We start from the raw sequence: 24177 nt of genomic DNA on the forward strand, positions 1-24177 counted from the left end.
CTGACCCCACCATGCTGCAAAAGACACAATTCACCACAACTCACGAGGCCCGTGCTTGTGTGTCTGTATTCCTGTCCGTCCTCACGTGTCTTCACTTTTTAATCTTCACTCCCAAATGAAGATAAATTGGGTGAACGCTTCGTGGCTGTTTTCAAACTGTGCATGTTTGTTTTGGAGTGTTTGGGAGCAGAAGCCAGCCATCATGCTTGAAATAAATGCTTCCTCTTTACCTGCTTTGACCCGTTATCACTGCTGTGTAAGTACATGTAAAAATCCCGCATACAGCTGAGGGCTGATGGGATTCAGAATTGTTTCTGTTTGTGCATTAAGGGGCCTCTGTGCTGCTGGATTTACCCATAATTCTCTGCATGCATTGCTACCTTTGACCCACAGAAAATCTGACATAGTGAATAAAACTGAAACATTACTTGTGACTATTATTTTGAAATAACTATATGTGGAAATGAGGTCACCATTATAACTGAATTAACACATTAGGGTGATTCTTTAACTACGGGCACTATTGGCCTTGTAAATGTAATTTCCACCACACCATTGCCTTACAATATAAAGCGCCTTGGGGCAACTGTTTATGATTTGGCGCTATATACATGTGCTCTGATGTCACTGTTTAAGCACAAAACGACAATATTTGCATATAATGATGCTGAAAAAAGGTGAAAAAGTCATCATAGACTACTAGAACAAATTTCTTAAAACACTTTCATTGTAAAGATAACTATAAAAGTGTGAAATTTCCCCTTTTTTCTGTTTTTCATACAATATGATCAAAGGACATAATAAGTGCCCATAGTCTAAGAATCACCCATTAATGTTTGGTAACATGAAATGTGAAGTTGGAGGAAATTGGATTTGAATGTCTTAAGCCGAGGTGTATGTAAACATATGACCTCCAGGAGCTCATCTGCACAACAGGAGCAATTTAGGATTTAAGGACGAAATGGCGGCTTCAAGATGTTTGAACATGAACTGTTGGGAAGGTGTCGTAGCACGGACCCACAACAGGGGGCGCAAATGAACGGACAATGAATAAACCAAAAGGTAACAATTTAATGTTGTGACACTACACAACGAAAAGATACAGAAAATATGCACAGTCAATTAGCACCAGGTGACGTGTGGCAGGCTCGAAGATAGGAGACCCCCCCGACGAGAGAGAAGCCGTACTCCACAGGGCTTCCACCACCAACGGCCTGAAGAACACCGGAGCTGCCAAGTCCCGAATCCCCAGGTGGCCTCTGTCCCCGGCTGTCGACCCTGGTACTGCTGGCAGAGAGCAAAAAACAGGATGTGTGAGTGTGAGTCCGCACACTCAGTAATACACAGTCCAACACTGATGGGAGGGAGCACCTCCACCTCCAATCATACACTTAAGCAGCTCCTGTCAGTCACTTATCTGGAGGGAGTGGGAGGCGAAGACGTCGCGGTTCCCACAATACGCCGCTCCAACAAAACTGTCCCACAGGAATAAACGGCTGCAAACAGAGATCAAAACGTGGATTAATCCAAATACTGCAGAGAAGGATTACCTCAGGAATGGTAGTCGATTTCTCGGCGAGGAGGTGGAGTTGCAGTCCGGCTTTTATGGTGGTGATGATGATGAACGAGTGACAGCTGGTGCAGGGGATGAATGACAGCTGTCACTTCTTCTAGGTCTGGCGCCCTCTCGTGCTTGGAGCCCGCACTCCAAGCAGGGCGCCCTCTGGTGGTGGTGGGCCAGCAGTACCTCCTCTTCAGTGGCCCACACAACATGAACATCCCAAATTCCATCAGCTGTAAAGCATCTTAAAAAAGTATTCTTTCATATCGCTTTCCTCCACATTTATTAAGGTCGGTGTTCTCTTTTAATAGTATTTATGTGGGTTTTTGCAGCAAGAACACCTTCTTGATGCTAACCATCTTCAATCTTCTCAGGCTTGGGATGAGAGCGATTTGGGCTTCAGTAGACGAGGACCTGCTGACAGCAGCAGACAGGGAATGAAGCAGTGAAAGAAAAAAAGACTGTTGTGTGTTGGGGGTGTGGCTGGATATTTTGGTGTTCTTTTCTTTTCTTTGCTCTCCAGGTGGCATGAGAACTGATTTGTCTGTGGAGAAGATGCTGGCTGAAGAGTCCTTCACCCTCATCAACATCATGTGCAGCACCTGTGAATGGTGCTCACATGCAACCTTAAAGACTTTCAGCTGAAGCAGATTTGGATGGCGTTCTGCATTTAAGTTGTGTGATTCAAGCAGAACTGCCGGGAACTCGACCTTGTGATGTTCGTTTGTGAGACGCTGAGGACCGCGCCTGGGTTTGACACATCGAGCCCGTGAAGCAAGGAAGGGTGAGGGACACATGCTGTCAGCACACATCAGAGGTGATTAAGTGTTTGACTAACTGTTGATAGTAACTTGGTATTTTGTTACGCAGTATACTTGAATTTGAGATGAATTGTGCAGCTTGCTTCTCACTGCTGTGGCGTGCGGACAAGTGATCCTCCACCTGTTGTGAGAAGCTGCTCATTTGCATAAAGTTAAAAATACAGACCTGAATGTGTTGCTGATAGTGTGTGTCTTTTGAAGGATATTAGTTGTAACTGCTGACTTACCTCACCTCTTCTATGCTTCGCAGAGAGTCGGTTTGTCGTGTCCACCTGGGGGGTGTTTGGCGGTGGTAGTGGGTCCAGGAGCGCCAGGCTTCGATCCTTTTGGGCGCTGGAGAGCGTGCCAGCCTTCACTCCACCAGAAGGACGCTATTTTGGTTTTTACACTTTGTTGTGCACCAGCGGGTGAAATAAATCAATTGTTTTTGTTATTGGAACCGCTTTCTGGTTATTTTTAGCGCTGGGTTCCATCTGACGCAGGTCCGCTCCTCAACCCGCGTCGACACATAACAAAGACGGCATTTTGGACCACTTGATTGGACCTGTCCATTTCTGCTCATAACTTCATTATATAGCTTGAAATCAGAATCACTTTTTAGCGTGCTGTACAGTCTGTGTGTCCCACTGTGCCCACTGCAGATGTTCTTTTATTTATTTTTGTTGGGGGGTGGGGGCAACAGGACCTCCCTTTTTGGACTTAGACCAGATGATGTCACGCAATGGATACTTGAACTTCCAGTCCTGCAGAATGCGCAGCCATGTCCATGTCTGCATATGCCAAAGCCATAAGCTCGATGATGGACTGATGATCCATCCAGTGTTTTGTCCGCTGTGGGATCCAGATGGATTCCAGTCCACTGTGCTCTTCAGTAAGAATCACGGGTGTAAATGATGGACTGATACATTGAGTATCTAGAGGTTTACTTACCAGTAACTAGACATCTTGTTAGTCTTCAAGATGTATGATATCTCCAACCTGGATGACTTGGAAGCTTCATCAATAGGAGGATATTCTTGGCCAAGGTTCAAAAACATTAATGCTGTGAGAAGACATTGGTCTAAATCCTGGAAATGAGGCAGTATGATGCTAGTTGAATTTATATAATGCCTGAATAGATCCTTTCAGTTGATTAGTGGGTTGTATGTCACATGATAGGAATCATTCTGCCCATTTGCCATTGTGTTCCATTGACTGTGCAAAATTGGTTCCATCTACCGTGTAATTTTGGTTCCATATGTTTTGTACCATTGCACGGCGCCACCACCTCGGGCGCTCACACTAGCGGCGATGGCACTTTGCTTAAAAACAAACACGCCGTGGTTTGTTTTATTAACGGTGCTAATTCTTGTAACACAAAAAACAACTTGAGTACGCCATAAGCCGCCTGGAAGCATTTGCAATATTTGCTGGGACTCTTCTACCTGAAGTACAAGCACTGTCGGATTAAGAGCTCTACAAAATTCTGATTTTTCGCTGGACTGAGGAAAGCAGACGGCAGTCTGTACACGAAGAAGTCAGCATATGGGTCAGTTACTGACTACGCCGTCAGGATTGTTAGGTGTTATATAAAACAAATAATGAATGTTTTTTTCATTCATGCAATGGAAAGAATATTTCATGAGGTGAAAGATGGAATGTTCCATTCTTCTTTTTTCATCATCTGGACATTCCATCTTTCACAGCATGAAATATTCTTACCATTGCACTTATAAACATTCATAACTCATAGCTTCAAAACTAATAATTCATAAGTGGGAAACAATTGTTTTCAGGCTACAGATCTCGAGCCTTTTTTACATTTCCATGATGTTGTTCACCACCCAAACCACAACATCTCCAGTCTCACTCTTATTTCTTCCTTTGACACGTCACATGACAGGGCAAGGTCAAATTCCCCTCCACCCGTTACAGTGCGTCAGGAACACGACACTCCACACACACACTTTCAGGTGTGTGCACACAGCTCAGCTTACCTCTCTTTCCATAAGGCCTCATGGGAAGAGTGACATCATTGCAGCAATGACACTGAAACTGACAATTTCACAAAAGGTCATAGGGTTAATGAGTCTCCCCTGTCAACAGTCTTTGCAAGTGCATTGAAACAGGGGCCTGGTTGTTTTATAAAACTGTTACTACTAGAAAGTAGAACAGGCACTGAGCGAGTGCAACACCCACCACTTCCACGTTTGACACCTGATCATGCAAATAATGTCTTTGTCACTGGTGACACCACAGTACACAGTAAGTCCGTGCAAAATTAAATCACCCCGTCTTTAACTAACAGAACCCTTCTACCATATTTGATCCAGACTGGTTTCAAACAGTATGAGTTGAAGAGTTATGACCTAGGTCAAAGGTCATGTGACCAAGAGAAAGGTGGTGGTTGACTTTGTATCTGTGTTTCATAATATACAAATAATGAATTTTTATGAGTTCAACAATACTGAACAATGGCATTGATATTTACATTCTGGACTAACATGCTAATCCAGCAGGGGGCAGTAAATAATTTATATATTAAAAGCATGCGTGTGTGTGATTATATTTAGTAAGTTCAATGTAAGCACATAATATTGTAAATACGTTAAAAATACATGAATGCACAAGGAAGTGAAAACACTTATTTCTGTTGTGGTCCATTTAAAAATCAAATTACAAAATATTAGTAATAATAAAATAATAATACTGATGATAATAATAATAATGTGTATATGATAAGAACCTAAACTATTTATAAATACACTAAGACAGTAAATTACCATTTAAAAATGATGTAATTAACAGGAAATAAAAGGGCTGAGTTCTTCCTCTAATAGCTGTTGAGGTCTAAGGTTCCAAAAACATTCTGGACTCACACATCATTCCAACTCATTATAGAAACTTTGCACAATTTATTACCACCCTTGAAAAATGTCAGCTACCCTTTCATAAACACGACTCAATCCACAGCCTGTGGATCCCCGCGGGCAACACACTAGTATACATATAATCAGCACTGGCCCTTGACCTTTAACTGATTTTTCGTAATCTGCAAGCATCAAATTTGTAGTTCAAATCTGATTAAAACTCTTTGAATGGTTGTGTTCAGTGTTCACACACAGACACACAAATGTTAAAATAATAACCCTGCATGTGCGACTGCTGTGCATGGGTGTAATTACAGGCCGGGCGTAGAAAGTAATCAGTTAGACAATAAAGGTAAACAGGACAGAAAAAATACTCAATAGTTTAATTTGTGTTATAGAAAAAAACTGATGTAAACTGATTACAGCTGCATTTTTACAAACACAGGGATTAGAATCTGGTGTCGACGGCTTTAGGATTCGTCAGACGCTGTGTTCTGCTGCAAGTTTCCCGTCCTGATTAGTGTTATCGAGTCAGCAGAGCAAAACCTCAACTTTCTGTTTGATTGCAGACAAACATTTCCACGGTCAGGACTCTGCTTGTGGGCAGATTTTAAACTGTCACTCAAATATATCTCTGTTCTGCACCAACATCTTGTTTCTGCACTTTGAAGTTATTTTCACCAGCTCACAAAGACGTCTGTTCAAGAGGGCTCAATTTCATAAAAGGCTGTTTAAAAAAAAAAAAAATCTGACCTTAAGTCAGCGGGAAACTTGGAAAATATCAAAGAACATGTTTCTGCCAGATGTTTGTCATCCAGGATTAAAATGGCTTTGAAAAAGTGTCACGTTCCTCTACCAGAGGAAGCTTCAAAAAAGAAGTTTCAAGTGAGATTTAACAAAACTGATGTTTAAATAAATCACACACACACATACACACACAGAGTTGTCCTTTGTCGATGACAGCTGTCAATAGTAAGTCCCTTCGGCTGCTCCCTTTTTTGCACTCGGGGTCGCCACAGCAAATCCAAGGTGGATCTGCATGTTGAATTGGCACAAGTTTTACGCCGGATGCCCTTTCTGACGCAACTCCACATTATATGGAGAAATGTGGCAGGGGTGGGATTTGAACCCGGAACCTTCTGAACTGAAACCAAGCGCATTAACAACACGAATAATAAGATGTTTGCAAAAACAGAAATGAAGGTGAAACTTAATTTCTGCTGCATGGTTTGCAAACTCACTGTGCACGTACGACTGTGTGCTCGTGGGATTATACATCACTGACCCTGAACCCCTTTAATCATTTAAATTTAATGATGTTGGCTTATTTCTCCTGTTTTGTTTTTCAGGGATCTGAATGGTAACAACTTGACTGTCATCACCAAGACAGACTTCTCTGGCCTCAAACACCTCAGAGTCCTGTGAGTGTCAGGAACTGTTTCATGCCTGTTTCTTTTCTTTTCTTTTTTTTTTTTTTTTTTTTTTTTTTTGTATGTGTGACACACTTTGTTACTTTATTAGATGAGTGGATTGCTGAAAATGACTGGTGACATGAACAAACTGCTTCACTGTTTAAATGTTGTGCAGTGATTTATGTTTTATGATGCAGTCACGTGTTGACTGTAGAAAAACCATGACGCTGGTCCGGCGGCATGATGATGATGATGATGATGATGTGAGACATCATCATTTTTTTGTTAAGAAGGACAAGAATTTACTTAACTGGAAGATACAACAACATTTTTGTGTCTTTCATAGGATCAAAATTTAAAAAGCAAGCTTTGGCTCTGATAGGTGCTCAAAAAGTGAACATTTAGTGTTGCTACAGTTTAATTTCTCTCTAATATCACACAGATTATTCCTGATATAAAACCAGGTGACTCTCTGCATTGAGATAGTACATCTGTAGCTGCTCATCTCTTCCCATCTTTTAAAATAAAACAGAATTTGGTTTGTTTTTGTCTAGGTATGCAGCAAAAGATTATTTGGATCATTGATGAATCTGATGGGGTTTTGACACAATTAATCAATTAATCAGATTAGCATGGAATTTTTTTTTTAAATGTGCCAGGGAAACAATTTTTCTCTCCTTCCATCACTTTTTTTAACAACAGAACATTATTTGAAAACTTAAAATACTTGAAAATCAACAAATCATCAAATGTCCCTTGGCTGTTGAAATATAAAATAATAAAGAATAAAACAGTTTATCATAAAGAACAAAATAATTATTTCAAATGACATTGCTTTATCAAAGTGCTGAGTTGCCATAAAACAACATTGAAACATATAAATGTTGTAAAATATATGGTGAAAAAAAGAGGTATTTTTGTTGCTGCAAATGAGCAATTAGCATAACCAGTTAACCATAAAACCTAAATCAAAAACTGTAGCCGACTCATTATATGTGCAACATTCTCTGTATAACTTGTAAACTATGTGGTCATTTCACAATGACACATGTGACTCAAGTCTCTTTCTCTAAAATTGTATTGTAGCATTATTAGTTATTATTACTATTATTATTGTTGCTATTATTATTAATATATAAATAAAAAGAAATTAAAAAATATTAGAATTTGTAATACATTTGACATTTCTTTTACGACAACAAACGCGGAGCCATTAATTATTATACAGAAAACAAATGCACAAACATGCTGAAATGCCAGCAGCTTAATGCTAACTTTAACATTGAAAACGCCATAGACATGCTAACGCGTTAGCATTAGCGTTAGCATAAAATACATCTATCAACTGTTTCAGAAGATCATAACAGGTCAGTTTAACGTAAAAAGGTCAATATTCCTCACAGACATATGCTCTTTAGGGTTTTAGTGGAGAAAAATTAAGATAAAGCAAATAAAACAAATGAAACCAATGAAGCAGCAGCTCGAAGCACTCCTTCATTGGCTCAAGATTCAAAGCAAAGCTCAGTTGATTATATAGAAGAAATGAAACATTTGTGGTAAAACAAAGTTATTTAGCAACTAATCAATGACTAAATTAGTTGACAACTATTTTAATAATCGATTTTAATCGATTAACTCGGTTAGTTGTTTCAGCTCTATTTTTGTCCCTATGTCAGGTGGAAAAAATAAACTTTTAAATTTCAGATGCAAAAATGCTGCCTTCACAGCTCAGATTCTCCATCATCCTCTTAAAAACACACGTACACACAAAAAATGAAACATCTAGTGTACAGCTATCATGTGAATGCAGCATTAACAATGTGCTGTAGTTACTGGACATCCTCATTCACTGTTCTAAGTGGAATGTAACTTTTAATTAGATCTAAAATAATTCCATCAGAATCCCTTTTTTCTGCAGCAGACTGTTGCCATGGCAGCACTTTGTGTTTATGCAGCAGCCATTTTTTTCTGTAAGAATTCTGGCTGTTATGTTGGAAGTCATCATGACCAACAACACCTGAGGGCCCAAAATGCTGATTTAGTGCAGAAGTGACACGCGAGCCACCGAGTGGCGCTCATCCGGTGTCACTATCAGTCACCTTTACAGCAGCGAGGGGCTTAGCTGTGACCTTTTGACCTGGATGCACAGTAGCCCCTGGAAGAGCCAGAGTTGTCAGCAGTGTTCCAGATTGGACAGGTTTCTGCAAAAACATAGCACTGGGTGAACAGAAAAAGTCTGGACAGCTTTTTACTTCTTTTTTTTTTCCTTTCAACCATCACTGAGTGGTTTTTGAAAAGAACATGAAAACCAGCTTTACCACAGTAAATTTATTGTGTTCTGTCACTCATTCCTTTGGTGTATTTTAATGAGATGGTCTCACTTCATAGAGGTGTTATTACCATCTGCTTATTTTTTTGTAATAACTGTTTTGTGCTTGTGATGTAACACAAATTCTGCTTGTGCTTTGCACATTGCTTAATAAATGTTAAAGTCATAAATGGAGGTGTATAAAGAGGGATGCAGCTGCACAGACAGCAGGCTGTGAGGTTATATCTGCTATAAAAGTTTTTTTTTTTACATAGAATCCTGAGAAGTTATAATTCAAACTTTATTTTTTTAACCAAACGTTTAGAATTTAAGGGTTGATTGGGAAGGTAATTATGAATCCAATCTGGCAACACTGTCTACTTGTAGTTTTAGAGCTTGGCTGAGTTTCTGTTATTAACAAGAGGTGCTAAAAAAGGATGACCTGCTAGAAACTATAAGAACTGCTGACATGACCTGAGACCTGGACAGATGAGCAGCTGTCAAGAAGAGACGACGCCTTCCAGCAGCAGTTTATGGTCTTTGTCTTTATCACGCGTGTCGAGTGTGGCGGTGTGAGCTGTTAGAAAAAAACAATGAAGGAAGCCTCTGTTTGTCTGCACGAACCCACGGCACCATGGAGAAGGTTTGATAACCTTATCATTTACAAGTGATGCATTCTTGCAAAGTACAGTTCAGTGAGTGGCCTTTGACCTTTTGACCCCAAAATCAAGTAATTGCTTGGGGTTGCAATGCCCAACACATATACCAGGTTTGGTGACAATCAGGCAATTAGGAAAGAAGTTATTGTGTTCACAAGATTTTTACAAAGGACAGTCCAGCAACTTTGACCTTTGATTTCTTGACTCCAAAGCCAAGATGCTTCTTGGGGTCAGTATACCGAACACACATACCAGGTTTGGTGACAATCAGGTTATGTCCAGAGAAATAAGTTATAACTCTCCTAATATTTTTACAAAGTATGTACCAGTGACCTTGACCTTTGACCTTTTGAAACCAAAGGCTTCTTGGGAACACTATGCGTACTGCATATTCCTAGTTTGGTGACAACCGAGCCAGTACAACTAAAACCTGCTGCCCGGTCCCCGTAGCCCAAAGGTCAGGAGGTCACCTGTTCTGCACATTACCTGTTTCTCTCTGCTCAACTGGCACCTGATTGGCTGAGTCTGGTATCTGCTGCCTTGTTATTGGCTGAACACACCTGGCGATATCAGAGTGTGTGATACCTGATGTTAGCAGTGTTATGACTGGTGTTGATGTAATTCCAGACATCTGATGGAGAACCAGATCGTTAACGTGGAGCGAGGATCCTTTGACGAGCTGAAGGAGCTGGAACGGCTGTGAGTGCACACGGAAACACGTGCAGAATCAAAGGGACATTTCTGTTAATATTTACACCATCTTCAGTCATAAAATATTTTTCTTTGCTCATCCAGTCGCCTCAACAAGAACCATCTGACCCAGCTTCAGGAGCTGCTGTTCCAGAAGAACGAAGCCTTGTCACGACTGTGAGTATGAGATATCACAGAACGTTTAGGCACAGTGTTATGATTCTGATGCCGTGATGGTTTCTGCTGCTGGTTCAATGGTGAATTCCGAATGGCTAAACTTTGGAATGGAACAATATTACAGATTCAGAATGCGTGTGCTTGAATCCAGGCCGAGTGTGTCTCCAAACATTACAGACACCAAAACGTGCAGTGACCTTGAAAATAGGTTGTTGCCATGTGTGATAGCAGGTGTGGTCATGATGAGAGCAGGTTGTTGTTTTCAATGTGTATGTGCACACATGAGTTATAACATGGAACTGCCTTGGGTCCTGGATGCCAACCAGCCAGGTAGAATGAGCCCATCCCCACCTCTCAAAATGAACCATCTTTATGCTGCAGCCAGATAAAATGTGAGCATGCCCTTGACCTTCTCCATCCTCTGGGGTCCTCAACAATGAGACACCTATGTGTGTGTCCTCATCTTTGTTTCTCTAACTAACCGCTTGCTAGGCATGAAGTCATTCCAGTGGTACCCAGTGATCCTCATGTCACAACCACTTACAGTAGTGTTCACAATAATAGTAGTGTGGCATTCAGTCAGTGAGTTTGTCAATTTTGTGGAGCAAACAGGTGTGAATCAGGTGTCCCTTATTTAAGGATGAAGCCAGCATCTGTTGAACATGCTTTTCTCTTTGAAAGCCTGAGGAAAATGGGACGTTCAAGACATTGTTCAGAAGAACAGCGTAGTTTGATTAAAAAGTTGATTGGAGAGGGGAAAACTTATACGCAGGTGCAAAAAAATTATAGGCTGTTCATCTACAATGATCTCCAATGCTTTAAAATGGACAAAAAAACCAGAGACGCGTGGAAGAAAACGGAAAACAACCATCAAAATGGATAGAAGTATAACCAGAATGACAAAGGCTCACCCATTGATCAGCTCCAGGATGATCAAAGACAGTCTGGAGTTACCTGTAAGTGCTGTGACAGTTAGAAGACGCCTGTATGAAGCGAATTTATTTGCAAGAATCCCCCACAAAGTCCCTCTGTTAAATAAAAAACGTGCAGAAGAGGTTACAATTTGCCAAAGAACACATCAACTGGCCTAAAGAGAAATAGAGGAATATTTTGTAGACTGATGAGAGTAAAATTGTTCTTTTTGGGTCCAAGGGCTGCAAACAGTTTGTGAGACGACCCCCAAACACTGAATTCAAGCCACAGTTCACAGTGAAGACAGTGAAGCATGGTGGTGCAAGCGTCATGATATGGGCATGTTTCTCCTACTATGGTGTTGGGCCTATATATCACATACCAGGTATCATGGATCAGTTTGGATATGTCAAAATACTTGAAGAGGTCATGTTGCCTTATGCTGAAGAGGACATGCCCTTGAAATGGATGTTTCAACAAGACAATGACCCCAAGCACACTAGTAAACCAGCAAAATCTTGGTTCCAAACCAACAAAATTAATGCCTCACAAATGTGAAGAAATCATGAAAAACTGTGGTTATACAACTAAATACTACTTTAGTGATTCACAGGATTGATAAAAAAGCAGTTTGAACATAATAGTTTTGAGTTTGTAGCGTCAACAGCAGATGTTACTATTATTGTGAACACCCCCTTTTCTACTTTTTTTTTACTAATAGCCCAATTTCATAGCCTTAAGAGTGTGCATATCATGAATGCTTGGTCTTGTTGGATTTGTGAGAATCTACTGAATCTACTGGTACCTTGTTTCCCATGTAACAATAAGAAATATACTCAAAACCTGGATTAATCCTTTTAGTCACATAGCACTACTATTATTCTGAACACTACTGTACAGTAAGATGGGAAGCACCACAACCCTAAAGACTTGGAAATTTGTTCTCTTGTAAAGATGTCAGCATCACCAAACACCTCTGTCCAGTGACTTCCTGTCTCCATAAGTTCTTCCTGGGTATCTCTGGATCTCAAAGGCTGAGGACTCAGAGACATGAATGTCACTGCTGAGATAAGTCAAATTCTCCACAAGTTCAACACTTTGACCACATGCAGATTCCAGTCCAGGATGTCACTGAGAGCCTGGATCTTAGTCTGGATCCAGGACGCTCTGATTCCTCACTCAGCTTCTCAAGTGCTGCAGTCCTCTTTTCTTCAAAGATCACAGCATCATCTGACAGCTGAGGTCAGTAAAACGTTCCTCACTAACAAAAGCACTGAAGGTGCTGGTATCCACAACCTGACCCAACGGCCGGCCCGTGAAAGCACTGAACAGTGTGTAGTCAGAGTGTATCTACACACACACACACACAAACACATAAATGAGCATCAGCTTGAAGTCAACTCATTGTCCCCTGAAACGACAAAAAACAGACTGTGCAGAATCTGCAGGAAGTGAAGAATAACGAATAGCTGCAATAAAATGAGCGAAACAGCAGGTGTGAGTATGTGAGAGATAAAACGGGAAAGATGGGAAAAGCCGAGTGTGTCTGACTTTATTATTTCACACGCTGCATCCCTACAGAGAAACCACACACACACACACACACACACACCTCCTTGTTTTTTTTGGGTTTTTTTAATCATCCTGCTGCTTTCGTGGACTCTCAGAATCCTGACATTCCTCAGAAACAGACGGTTTCTCCTCATACGTACAGTAACATTGTGCACATGCCTGTGTTGTCTTTGTGTGTTTGTGTCAGGTTTTGTTGTCGACGTTGATGTTCTACACACTCACCATGAGTCACACTGAGTTTGTGGACATCAGTTCCTGTCATACTTAAACCCTTTAATCTTCATTTAAATTGTCTACTGATTATTGCGTTATTGTGTTGTGGAGCTTTGCAGTGCTCCTGTGTGTGTGCACGTGTGAGTCTGCAGTGTGTCGACTTATCTTAGTTTGAGTTTGTGACCATTATTGCAATTTGCCAGATAAGGTGTTTCATACAACCACCTTTTGAAGAACTGATGCTGGTTTGGTGTGTGTGTGTGTGTGTGTGTGTGTGTGTGTGTGTGTGTGTGTGTGTGTGTGTGTGTGTGTGTGTGTGTGTGTGTGTGTGTGTGTGTGTGTGTGTGTGTGTGTGTGTGTGTGTGTGTGTGTGGTTTGGTTAACGAGATGCAGCAGTCTAATGTAACTGAACCTAATTATTAATTATCTGTGGTTACCGGGTTACTGACTAACAGCAGTGCTGGTGGACCAGTGGTTAAGTGTGCGTGTTTCCAGTGCTGAAGGTTCTGGTTTCAAAGCCCACCCCTGCCCATGCTCCATGTAACATGGAGTTGTGTCCGTAAGAGCATCCGGTGTAAAACTTGTGCCAAATCAACATACAGCTCCACCTTTGATCTGCTGCAGTTAACCTGAGTGAACGGACTTACTGGGTGATGAACTAACTGTGGGAGCACAGGATCAGCTGGTTTCAAATGACTTTATCTTATGGGAATTAAAATCTAATTTGCACAATATATTTGCTTGTTTGTCCCAGATCATGTGACAAATATGCAAAAACACAGTAAAAAGAGACACACACACACACACACACACACACATATATATAATTGTTTGTGATAGTTTTCTCTCTGTGCAGAGATGATGCCTGTGTTCCTGCTTTTGCTTCCTTCCCTTTCTTGTTTTTGTAGATTTTTTCCCTCTTTCTTTTGTTGGCTCGACGTGGTCGTGTGAAAGCTCAGTTCCACACCCAGTAACAGGCCTTTGTGTGTCTTGATGATACCCAGCGGGCGTCTGAATGCGAATGTTTGCCCCCCCCACCCTTACCTCCTGTAGGCCCAAAGGGAACGTAAGAATTATGGGACAGTGTTCTGGTGTTTCACACATACACATGTACCTTGACCTGGAGGTGAACTGTGGGGTTCACTCCCTGAGCCCCAGCAGGTGTGCCACTGACTGTGGATTAATGGCATTTTCTCCATCAAATACACAAAAAGCCAGTGTTCTGGATTCCTTTCTCGTCTGAGCTTTCAGATGGAGTGTTCAGACAAACTGAAACCCACAAATATGCTGTTTTATATTCTAGGCGTTTTTCAAGGTGGAACTTCTTTTAGTGTCTGATAATCCTGTTGTCAATCTTTAAGATTTGTGTGCAGGTTGGATCAAAAACAAACATTTCCATGAGATTCTGTGCCATGTTGTGGTAAATTATTTTATGTGGTAAATAATACAGGCTGAGCGATATGTCAGTTGGTTGATAATATCGGTTGATATGAGCCTTTCACGAACATCTTGATAAAGGCGTTATTTTTGCAAATTATGAAAACTGTTTGGTTGGTGATGTTTGTTTGTTTTTAATCAAATAAATGATACAGAAAACAAATTTGTTTGGTGTCATTATGTAGTTTGGCGGCATTGTTTACAATTCTTTCAAGTATTGCTGGCACCCCGTAACCCCTTGGTCACATTAGCTACAAGAGACAGAGGCAAAGCAACCAGCTGCCATTCATTTTCAGTCAGAGTGGGCATTTATACAGCAACAAAAGACAAGACTGTTTTCTATGCTGCCAACTAGGTGGGTTCCTTTCACTGCTATGCAGATGATACTCAGTTATATATGCTGATAACTGCTGGTAATCTCGTTCACATAAAATCCTTAGAAGATTGCCTTGCATCAGTGAGAAGTTGGATGTCTAGAAACTTCCTACTTTTAAACTCTGATAAGACTGAAATGATGGTTCTTGGTCCAGTGAGACATCGGCATCAATTTGACCAGTTAACACTCAGCCTAGGCTCGTGTGTCATACATCACACTGACAAAGTGAGGAACCTTGGGGTAATTTTTGATCCTTCGTTGTCCTTTGGTCTCCATATTAGAAATATTACTAGGATTGCTTTCTTCCACCTGCGAAATATAGCGAAGATTCGTCCCATCCTGTCTATAGCTGATGCTGAGACCCTGATCCATGAGTTCATCTCTTCTAGATTGGACTACTGCAATGTTCTATTTTCTGGTTTACCGCAGTCTAGCATTAGGGTTCTCCAATTGGTTCAGAATGCTGCAGCCAGACTTTTGACACGAAGCAGAAAGTTTGACCACATTACACCCATTTTGGCGTCTCTTCACTGGCTTCCTGTCCCAGTGAGATCAGATTTTAAGGTTCTGCTACTAACCTATAAAATTATTCATGGACTGGCACCTCCCTACCTAGCTGACCTAATTAAACCTTACGTACCGGCCTGGGCTTTCCGTTCTCAGGGTGCAGGACTACTTTGTGTCCCAAAGGTGAATAAGAAGTCTGCGGGTCACAGAGCTTTCTCTTATCGTGCCCCGGTTCTGTGGAATGATCTCCCTGCATCAACAAAACAGTCAGATTCTGTGGAGACTTTCAAGTCCAGACTTAAGACACACTTTTACCTTTCTTATAGCTAGCATACTGGTGCAGTTTTGTTTTACACTTTTTACTCTTTTAATTCATGTTATTAGTAATTGGAACGGGCCGCTGCCTCAACTTCACCTAAATTCTGGGTCTTTTAGTGAAGCTTAGGGCTAACGGCCGGCAATCACCTTAGTATTTCTTCTGTTTTTTTTGTTGTTTAATGCTGGCAAATTATACAGTCTGTTTTTTCTCTGTTTAAGGTGCAGCTCCATCCAGAGATGGGAGTTGTGTTTGTGTTGGTGATCCTCCTGTCCTGTGCACCAACAGCAATTCTTGTATATTCGTCCGTGAATTGTTCTGTGAATTATTTCTGTAATTTATGTTTGTAGCATGGCCCAAGCAGAGGGTCACCCCTTTGAGTTTGGTCTGCTTGAGGTTTCTTCCTCAGAGGGAGTTTTTCCTTACCACTGTTGCTCTGGGGGTTGGTAAGGTTAGACCTGACTTGTGTGAAGCGCCTTGAGGCAACTCTGTTGTGATTTGGTGCTATATAAAGGAAATAAATTGAAATTGAAATTGGGTTCCAAATAGACGAGAAGTCTAGTTTAAGCAAATGCTGAGTGATACTACTTAGTGATGGCCAATCGCATAAAAGGCTGCAGTCTATTAACTGTACAGAGGAAATGTATGTCAATACATTGTGTGTTTATGCTGCATTTACATGTTGGCTGTAACACTCAGACGGTAAACTAGATGTTCCATTGTTTTCAACTGAAAATTTCTCCACGGCTGGCTGTGAGCACGGCAAAACTCTGCTGTGGCACTTGTTAAAAGTAAAAAATAATCAGCTTTTACTGCCACAGAGAGGAGTGCAAACTGGAATTTGATTTATCTTTAACAATGACAAAAGAGAGACTGAGAGAGAGAGAGACTGTTTAAGTGCAGAGAGTCGATCACCTTTTAAAAGAGTAATTAAGTTTTTTTCACCATTTTGACAAAATAAGTGTGGTCAACTAATCTGGCTGAGCCGACAGTGAGTCAACCTAACCTCGTAAATCTTTGAAGTCAGTCAGCATTCTCCACGCAAAAAATTCTCAATAATGGCTTTTCATGACAACAGTGTGTGTGTGTGTGTGTGTGTGTGTGTGTGTGTGTGTGTGTGTGTGTGTGTGTGTGTGTGTGGGTGTGTGTGTGTGTGTGTGTGTGTGTGTGTGTGTGTCCTTGTACTTAACTTTGCCTTCAGACATTTGGATGGTTTTTCTCATTAGACAGGATGGCTGAGCGGTCCTCATTAGCACAGTTGATTGGCATCTGAGTGGTGCTAATTAACAGTGTGACGCTAACGATGGCAGTGATGACAGAATCGAGGCCGCGGCTGTGTGGAAGCTGACCGGCGTGTGACCTCGCCATTTGCCTCACTGCTTCGCTGAGTGTGATGCTGAGCGGCGCGTTGGAACAGCATGTGTGATAATTACTTGTGTTTTAATCTTTAGACTGTAAGTGTGTGTGTGTGTTTTACAGGAGTGAGAGCTCATGTGTTACCTTTATAACTCTGATCATTTTGCCTTTATGATGTATTTTAATTACGCTGAACACACATATTCCAAGTCTGCAAACACAAAATCATATTCAAGCAGTTGTGCTGCCTATGATAAAACAGACTATAGAGAACACGTTTACAGATACCTTTGCTAACGACTTTCCAAATAAAATTACCACAACACAGAAAAGCACTCATTATTTTTTCCCCATTCTCTGACTTTAGCGGGACCTTAATTGCACTTTTTACATGGTAAGCCAGACTCCCATTGTTGATATTTGACATGTAATTGTAACATTTTTGCCACAAAAACAAATCTCATACCTAACCGGGACTTTAACATTGGTGTAATCTCTGGTAAAAGTAGCAAAAGTAGTTTTAAACATGTTTTTAAAAATTTGTGAACTCAAGACACATAGTGATCCACAAATAATCTGATGTAATTTGTGCAGAAAGGGGATCATATTTAACAAAAGTCAGGGCATGTGAGTGGAGCACAGTGGTGTTGGAGGATTTTGGCTGAAGTGTGGGGAAGCATATTAGAAGAAATTGGAGTGTAGACTAAAGCATGTTTTTCTCCACTGTCACATACTGAAGTGGTATCGGACCAGCACACACAAAATGCATCTTACTTAAATTTTACAGATGGCTTTGATTTTTTCAATAAATTTTGTTCATGTATCTCGAAACAAATGATTTCTGCTTGAATTTGAATTTACCTGCTCAGTTAATTGGATGTCAAGCTGCAGTTTAAGTGCAAATTAAAATGCAGTGCAGATTGTTTTCTGTTTTGGAGCCAGTGGTGAGCTGATGAAGCAGCCAGGAGTGGATTTGCACACGGGAGCACACACCTCTGTGAGTGATCCACTCTGCTCATCCCTTTGTAAAAGCATAGATATCATGCATGGTGTCCATGTGGTAAAAGTAGGTGACCTGGACATGTAGGTACAACATGCAGTCATGGGGACCTACTGTTCTGTGATTTTTTCGTCTGCAACATGAATCCAGAGTATGAATCCCATGAAGCATTTTGTACTCGTCAACAGAAACATTTTAGCTTTATGGGAAAGTGTGGTAATAACCAGGGGAATGCTGCCTAGCTTGTATGAAATAGCGCTGTGTGGCACTTGTGCCGCTGGGAATAAGATTTTAACAATTACAGACTTATTCTCTGTTATTTCTCTTATTTCTCTTTACTAAAGTTCTTCAGAAAAAAAAATCATTTTTTACCTGGTGTCACTTATCCCAGTGTCCTGATTGGACACGCCTGACATGCAACTACACTATTGTACTTTATACGCTACTTACCGGCTTTGTTTCACCTTGTTGGCTAGCAAGGTACGGTTGCCTAATTAACAGCTAATTTAATGGTAGCTCATCTAGCTATAGTTGGCTTACTTTCGTGATTTACACTTTTATTTTACATGGTGTAAATTTTTAATGGTTCTTCAGTTTATGGGTTTATTTAATAGATATCAACAGATAGTATCTAAGTTTGGGGTTTCCATTAGATAGCATATAGAGTATGGATTTTGTCTTCCTATAGTAGCTAGCAGGGTGAACTTTAGATAGATACCTAAAACATATTGCATCATAGCTTCTGTTTTTATAATAAGAATAACCATATTTATAGCTTAGCCTACGAGCTATAATTTAATTTTACTACTAGTCTACATACTAGGTATACAGTAGTGTTCAGAATAATCGTAGTGCTATGTGACTAAAAAGATTAATCCGGGTTTTGAGTATATTTCTTATTGTTACATGGGAAACAAGGTACCCGTAGATTCAGTAGATTCTCACAAATCCAACAAGACCAAGCATTCATGATATGCACACTCTTAAGGCTATAAAATTGGGCTATTAGTAAAAAAAAGTAGAAAAGGGGGTGTTCACAATAATAGTAGTGTGGCATTCAGTCAGTGAGTTCGTCAATTTTGTGGAACAAACAGGTGTGAATCAGGTGTCCCTATTTAAGGATGAAGCCAGCACCTGTTGAACATGCTTTTCTCTTTGAAAGCCTGAGGAAAATGGGACGTTCAAGACATTGTTCAGAAGAACAGCGTAGTTTGATTAAAAAGTTGATTGGAGAGGGGAAAACAGTCTGGAGTTACCTGTCAGTGCTGTGACAGTTAGAAGAGGCCTGTGTGAAGCTAATTTATTTGCAAGAATCCCCCGCAAAGTCCCTCTGTTAAATAAAAGACATGTGCAGAAGAGGTTACAATTTGCCAAAGAACACATCAACTGGCCTAAAGAGAAATAGAGGAATATTTTGTAGACTGATGAGAGTAAAATTGTTCTTTTTGGGTCCAAGGGCTGCAGACAGTTTGTGAGACGACCCCCAAACTCTGAATTCAAGCCACAGTTCACAGTGAAGACAGTGAAACATGGTGGTGCAAGCATCATGATATGGGCATGTTTCTCCTACTATGGTGTTGGGCCTATATATCACATACCAGGTATCATGGATCAGTTTGGATATGTCAGAATACTTGAAGAGGTCATGTTGCCTTATGCTGAAGAGGACATGCCCTTGAAATGGGTGTTTCAACAAGACAATGACCCCAAGCACACTCGTAAACCAGCAAAATCTTGGTTCTAAACCAACAAAATTAATGCCTCACAGATGTGAAGAAATCATGAAAAACTGTGGTTATACAACTAAATACTAGTTTAGTGATTCACAGGATTGCTAAAAAAGCAGTTTGAACATAATAGTTTTGAGTTTGTAGCATCAACAGCAGATGCTACTATTATTGTGAACACCCTCTTTTGACTTTTTTTACTAATAGCCCAATTTCATAGCCTTAAGAGTGTGCATATCATGAATGCTTGGTCTGTTGGATTTGTGAGAATCTACTGAATCTACTGGTACCTTGTTTCCCATGTAACAATAAGAAATACACTCAAAACCTGGATTAATCTTTTTAGTCACATAGCACTACTATTATTCTGAACACTACTGTATGTATACTACAATCTTCTCCTGTATTAATATTTAGGTTTTAGAAGCTATCTCCTATAATATTATGTAGGAACTATATTTCTTGTATATGTTGTTTACTACCCTTATTGTGTAAATATTACTTATTTACATACTGTCCATTTTATTGAGATGCCTGGGTGAGTAGGGAGAGTTCCCATGGGATAAAAAAGCTTTTCAACCTACCATCACTGGTTCTCAAGACCAGGCACCTAAGTGGCTCAACTCTACTCTACTCTACTCTTCTTTTTTCAGATATGTAGATATACCTTAGTATACACTAGTAGAGTTCTACCTTAGAATTGGAATGTATTATAGAAGACATACCTTACTGAATTTTCATGTATGGGTGGAACATGTAACTTTATTTTTGGGGTGTTATTTATTGTAATTTTACTCTTCTTCTGCTTGTGCAGTGATTTACGTACAGGTAGGTACATGATATATGTTAATTATTTTAGCACGGTGGCTTAGTGGTTAGCACTGTTGCCTCACAGCAAGAAGGTCATGGGTTGGAGTCCCACCTGTGGCTTTTGCGTGTTTTCCCCGTGTTTCCTATCACTTTTAAAGACATGCAGGTTTGGTGAACTGGAAACTCTATAATTGTCAAGGTCTCCCTTGCAAAAGAGGTCTCGAATTAACCTGGTTAAATTAAGGTTAAATTAAATGTTTTTATGATTGTTTGCTATTTGTTTTGTGGCGTTGTACTAGAAAAGGTAAGAGACATTTAACAGATGTTTCAATGAATCGTTACATGGAATGTGTGCAGACAGGAAAGTGGAATTTGAAAGCTTTTCTGCGTATTTACAGTTATGGCTTCGGCTGTATGTGTTCACTTCATTTGCACATGCGTGCATTTCTCTGTTTATATGTTCCGCATGGCTCACATTCACCATCAGAGCTCACCAAGGAGCAGGAATTTCCCAGAATTCCCGTTTTCTTAAAGCGGGGTTTGTGGGATTCCGCCGGGCTTCAGAGGATCTGTGGTTGAGGACTGAGAGAATCAGCAGCTGAAGACAAACCGCCCGACTGTTATTCTTCAGCCCGCTGTGTGTTTGTGTGAGGTCAGCGGCCGTGACCTCTGCTGTCATGTCTGTCCAAAGTAAAGACGTCTGAGTGAGACGCTGGAAAAGCATGATGGGGAAAACACACACACACATCAAGATGTCATCAGCCAGTCAGTCATCTGAGACGGACGATGAGACAAATATTAGTGAGCGACAGCAGGCGATCACATGTTCACACTTTCATTTTCTTTTTGTCTCTCCTGAGCATTTTTGTCCTCTTTCTCCTCTGCTCACATCTCTTCATTTTTGTCTTGTCATCTGTCAGTTGCCTTCAGGGTTTTCAATTAAACGCTCAGTTCATCTGCTTCTCGGGAGAACAAAAGGATGGAAGGAGGGATGAAAAGAAATACAGGGAATGAGGGAGGACAGTTGTAAAAGTGAAGAGATGAGGGGAGAGCTGAAAATAGGTGTGAGGAGAGAAAAAAGGAGGTAATGAAGAGAGCAGCAGGAGGGAAAGTAAAAGGATAGAGGGATGAAAGAGAGAAGAGGAGGAGGGATTTACACAGGAAAAAAATGATGGGAGGAGAGAAAAGAGTTGAAATCCTTCCTTCCTTTAAAATATATACAGTACAGGCAGAGGTCTTACTGCAAACGTCCAACCTTTCAGTCTTTGATCCTGACCTTTAGGCCTGATAAATAATTTTTGATCCTGATCTTGACCTTTTGATTGTGTGTGTGTTGACCTTTGAGCCTGATTATTAATTTTTAATCTTGATCATTGATGATGAACTTTGAGCATGATCAGTGATCTTTGTTCCTGACTGCTGAATTTGAATTTGAAATCCTGCTTGTTTAATCTTTTGTTGGTTTACTTTTTCTGTCCTTATTTTCACTCTTTCAACCTGATTCTGAACTTTGATGCTTATTGTTGCGCTTTGATCCTAATGGTTAAACTTTCTTTCTGATACATGGCCTTTGAGCCTCATACTGATCTTTGATCCTGGTCACTCAGCTTTGATTGTAATTGGTGACCTACAGTTCCATTACTTGTACTGCTCCTTGGCAGACACATGGCCTTTGAGCCTCATGCTGATCTTTGATCCTGGTCACTCAGCTTTGATTGTAATTGGTGACCTACAGTTCCATTACTTGACCTGCTCCTTGGCAGGTACATGGCCTTTGAGCCTCATGCTGATCTTTGATCCTGGTCACTCAGCTTTGATTGTAATTGGTGACCTACAATTCCATTATTTGACCTGCTCCTTGCACATGCCCCCTCCCTTCCATTATGTTCTATTAAAAGCACAGAACCTTGTGGAACTCCATAATTAACCTTAGTCTGTGAAGAAGATTCCCCATTTACATGAACAAATTATAATCTATTAGATAAATATGATTCAAACCACCGCAGCGCAGTGCCTTTAATACCTATGGCATGCTCTAATCTCTGTAATAAAATTTTATGGTCAACAGTATCAAAAGCAGCACTGAGGTCTAACAGAACAAGCACAGAGATGAGTCCACTGTCTGAGGCCATAAGAAGATCATTTGTAACCTTCACTAATGCTGTTTCTGTACTATGATGAATTCTAAAACCTGACTGAAACTCTTCAAATAGACCATCCTCTGCAGATGATCAGTTAGCTGTTTTACAACTACCCTTTCAAGAATTTTTGAGAGAAAAGGAAGGTTGGAGATTGGCCTATAATTAGCTAAGATAGCTGGGTCAAGTGATGGCTTTTTAAGTAATGGTTTAATTACTGCCACCTTAAAAGCCTGTGGTACATAGCCAACTAATAAAGATAGATTGATCATATTTAAGATCGAAGCATTAATTAATGTAGGCTTCCTTGAGCAGCCTGGTAGGAATGGGGTCTAATAGACATGTTGATGCTTTGGAGGAAGTAACTAATGAAAATAACTCAGACAGAACAATCGGAGAGAAAGAGTCTAACCAAATACCGGCATCACTGAAAGCAGCCAAAGATAATGATACGTCTTTGGGATGGTTATGAGTAATTTTTCTCTAATAGTTAAAATTTTATTAGCAAAGAAAGTCATGAAGTCATTACTAGTTAAAGTTAAAGGAATACTCAGCTCAATAGAGCTCTGACTCTTTGTCAGCCTGGCTACAGTGCTGAAAAGAAACCTGGGGTTGTTTTTATTTTCTTCAATTAGTGATGAGTAGTAAGATGTCCTAACTTTACAGAGGGCTTTTTTTATAGAGCAACAGACTCTTTTTTCCAGGCTAAGTGAGATCTTCTAAATTAGTGAGACGCCCATTTCCTCTCCTTATGGGTTATTCTGCTTTAAGCTGCGGAGTTTGTGAGTTATACCACGGAGTCAGGCACTTCTGATTTAAAGCCCTCTTTTTCAGAGGAGCTACAGCATCCAAAGTTGTCTTCAATGAGGATGTAAAACTATTGACGAGATACTCTATCTCACTACAGAGTTTAGGTAGCTACTCTGCACTGTGTTGGTATATGGCATTAGAGAACATAAAGAAGGAATCATATCCTTAAACCTAGTTACAGCGCTTTCTGAAAGACTTCTAGCGTAATGAAACTTATTCCCCACTGCTGGGTAGTCCATCAGAGTAAATGTAAATGTTATTAAGAAATGATCAGACAGAAGGGGGTTTTCAGGGAATACTGTTAAGTCTTCAATTTCCATACCATAAATCAGAACAAGATCTAAGATATGATTAAAGTGGTGGGTGGACTCATTTACATTTTGAGCAAAGCCAATTGAGTCTAATAATAGATTAAATGCAGTGTTGAGGCTGCCATTCTCAGCATCTTTGTGGATGTTAAAATCGCCCACTATAATTATCTTATCTGAGCTAAGCACTAAGTCAGACAAAAGGTCTGAAAATTCAC

At 40.3% G+C, this 24177-nt stretch overlaps 1 protein-coding gene across 1 annotated transcript in view; it reads left to right on the plus strand.

The window, feature by feature from the left end:
• Positions 1 to 24177, plus strand: part of LOC117526270 (slit homolog 1 protein-like) — a 138832-nt gene that overhangs the window by 42177 nt on the left and 72478 nt on the right. Inside the window, 3 exon segments of the mRNA XM_034188325.1 lie at positions 6581 to 6652; positions 10238 to 10309; positions 10406 to 10477. Coding sequence (XP_034044216.1) covers positions 6581 to 6652; positions 10238 to 10309; positions 10406 to 10477 — 216 coding nt within the window.

Source organism: Thalassophryne amazonica, chromosome 15, assembly GCF_902500255.1.
Source record: "Thalassophryne amazonica chromosome 15, fThaAma1.1, whole genome shotgun sequence".
In the NCBI taxonomy this organism is placed as follows: domain Eukaryota; kingdom Metazoa; phylum Chordata; class Actinopteri; order Batrachoidiformes; family Batrachoididae; genus Thalassophryne; species Thalassophryne amazonica.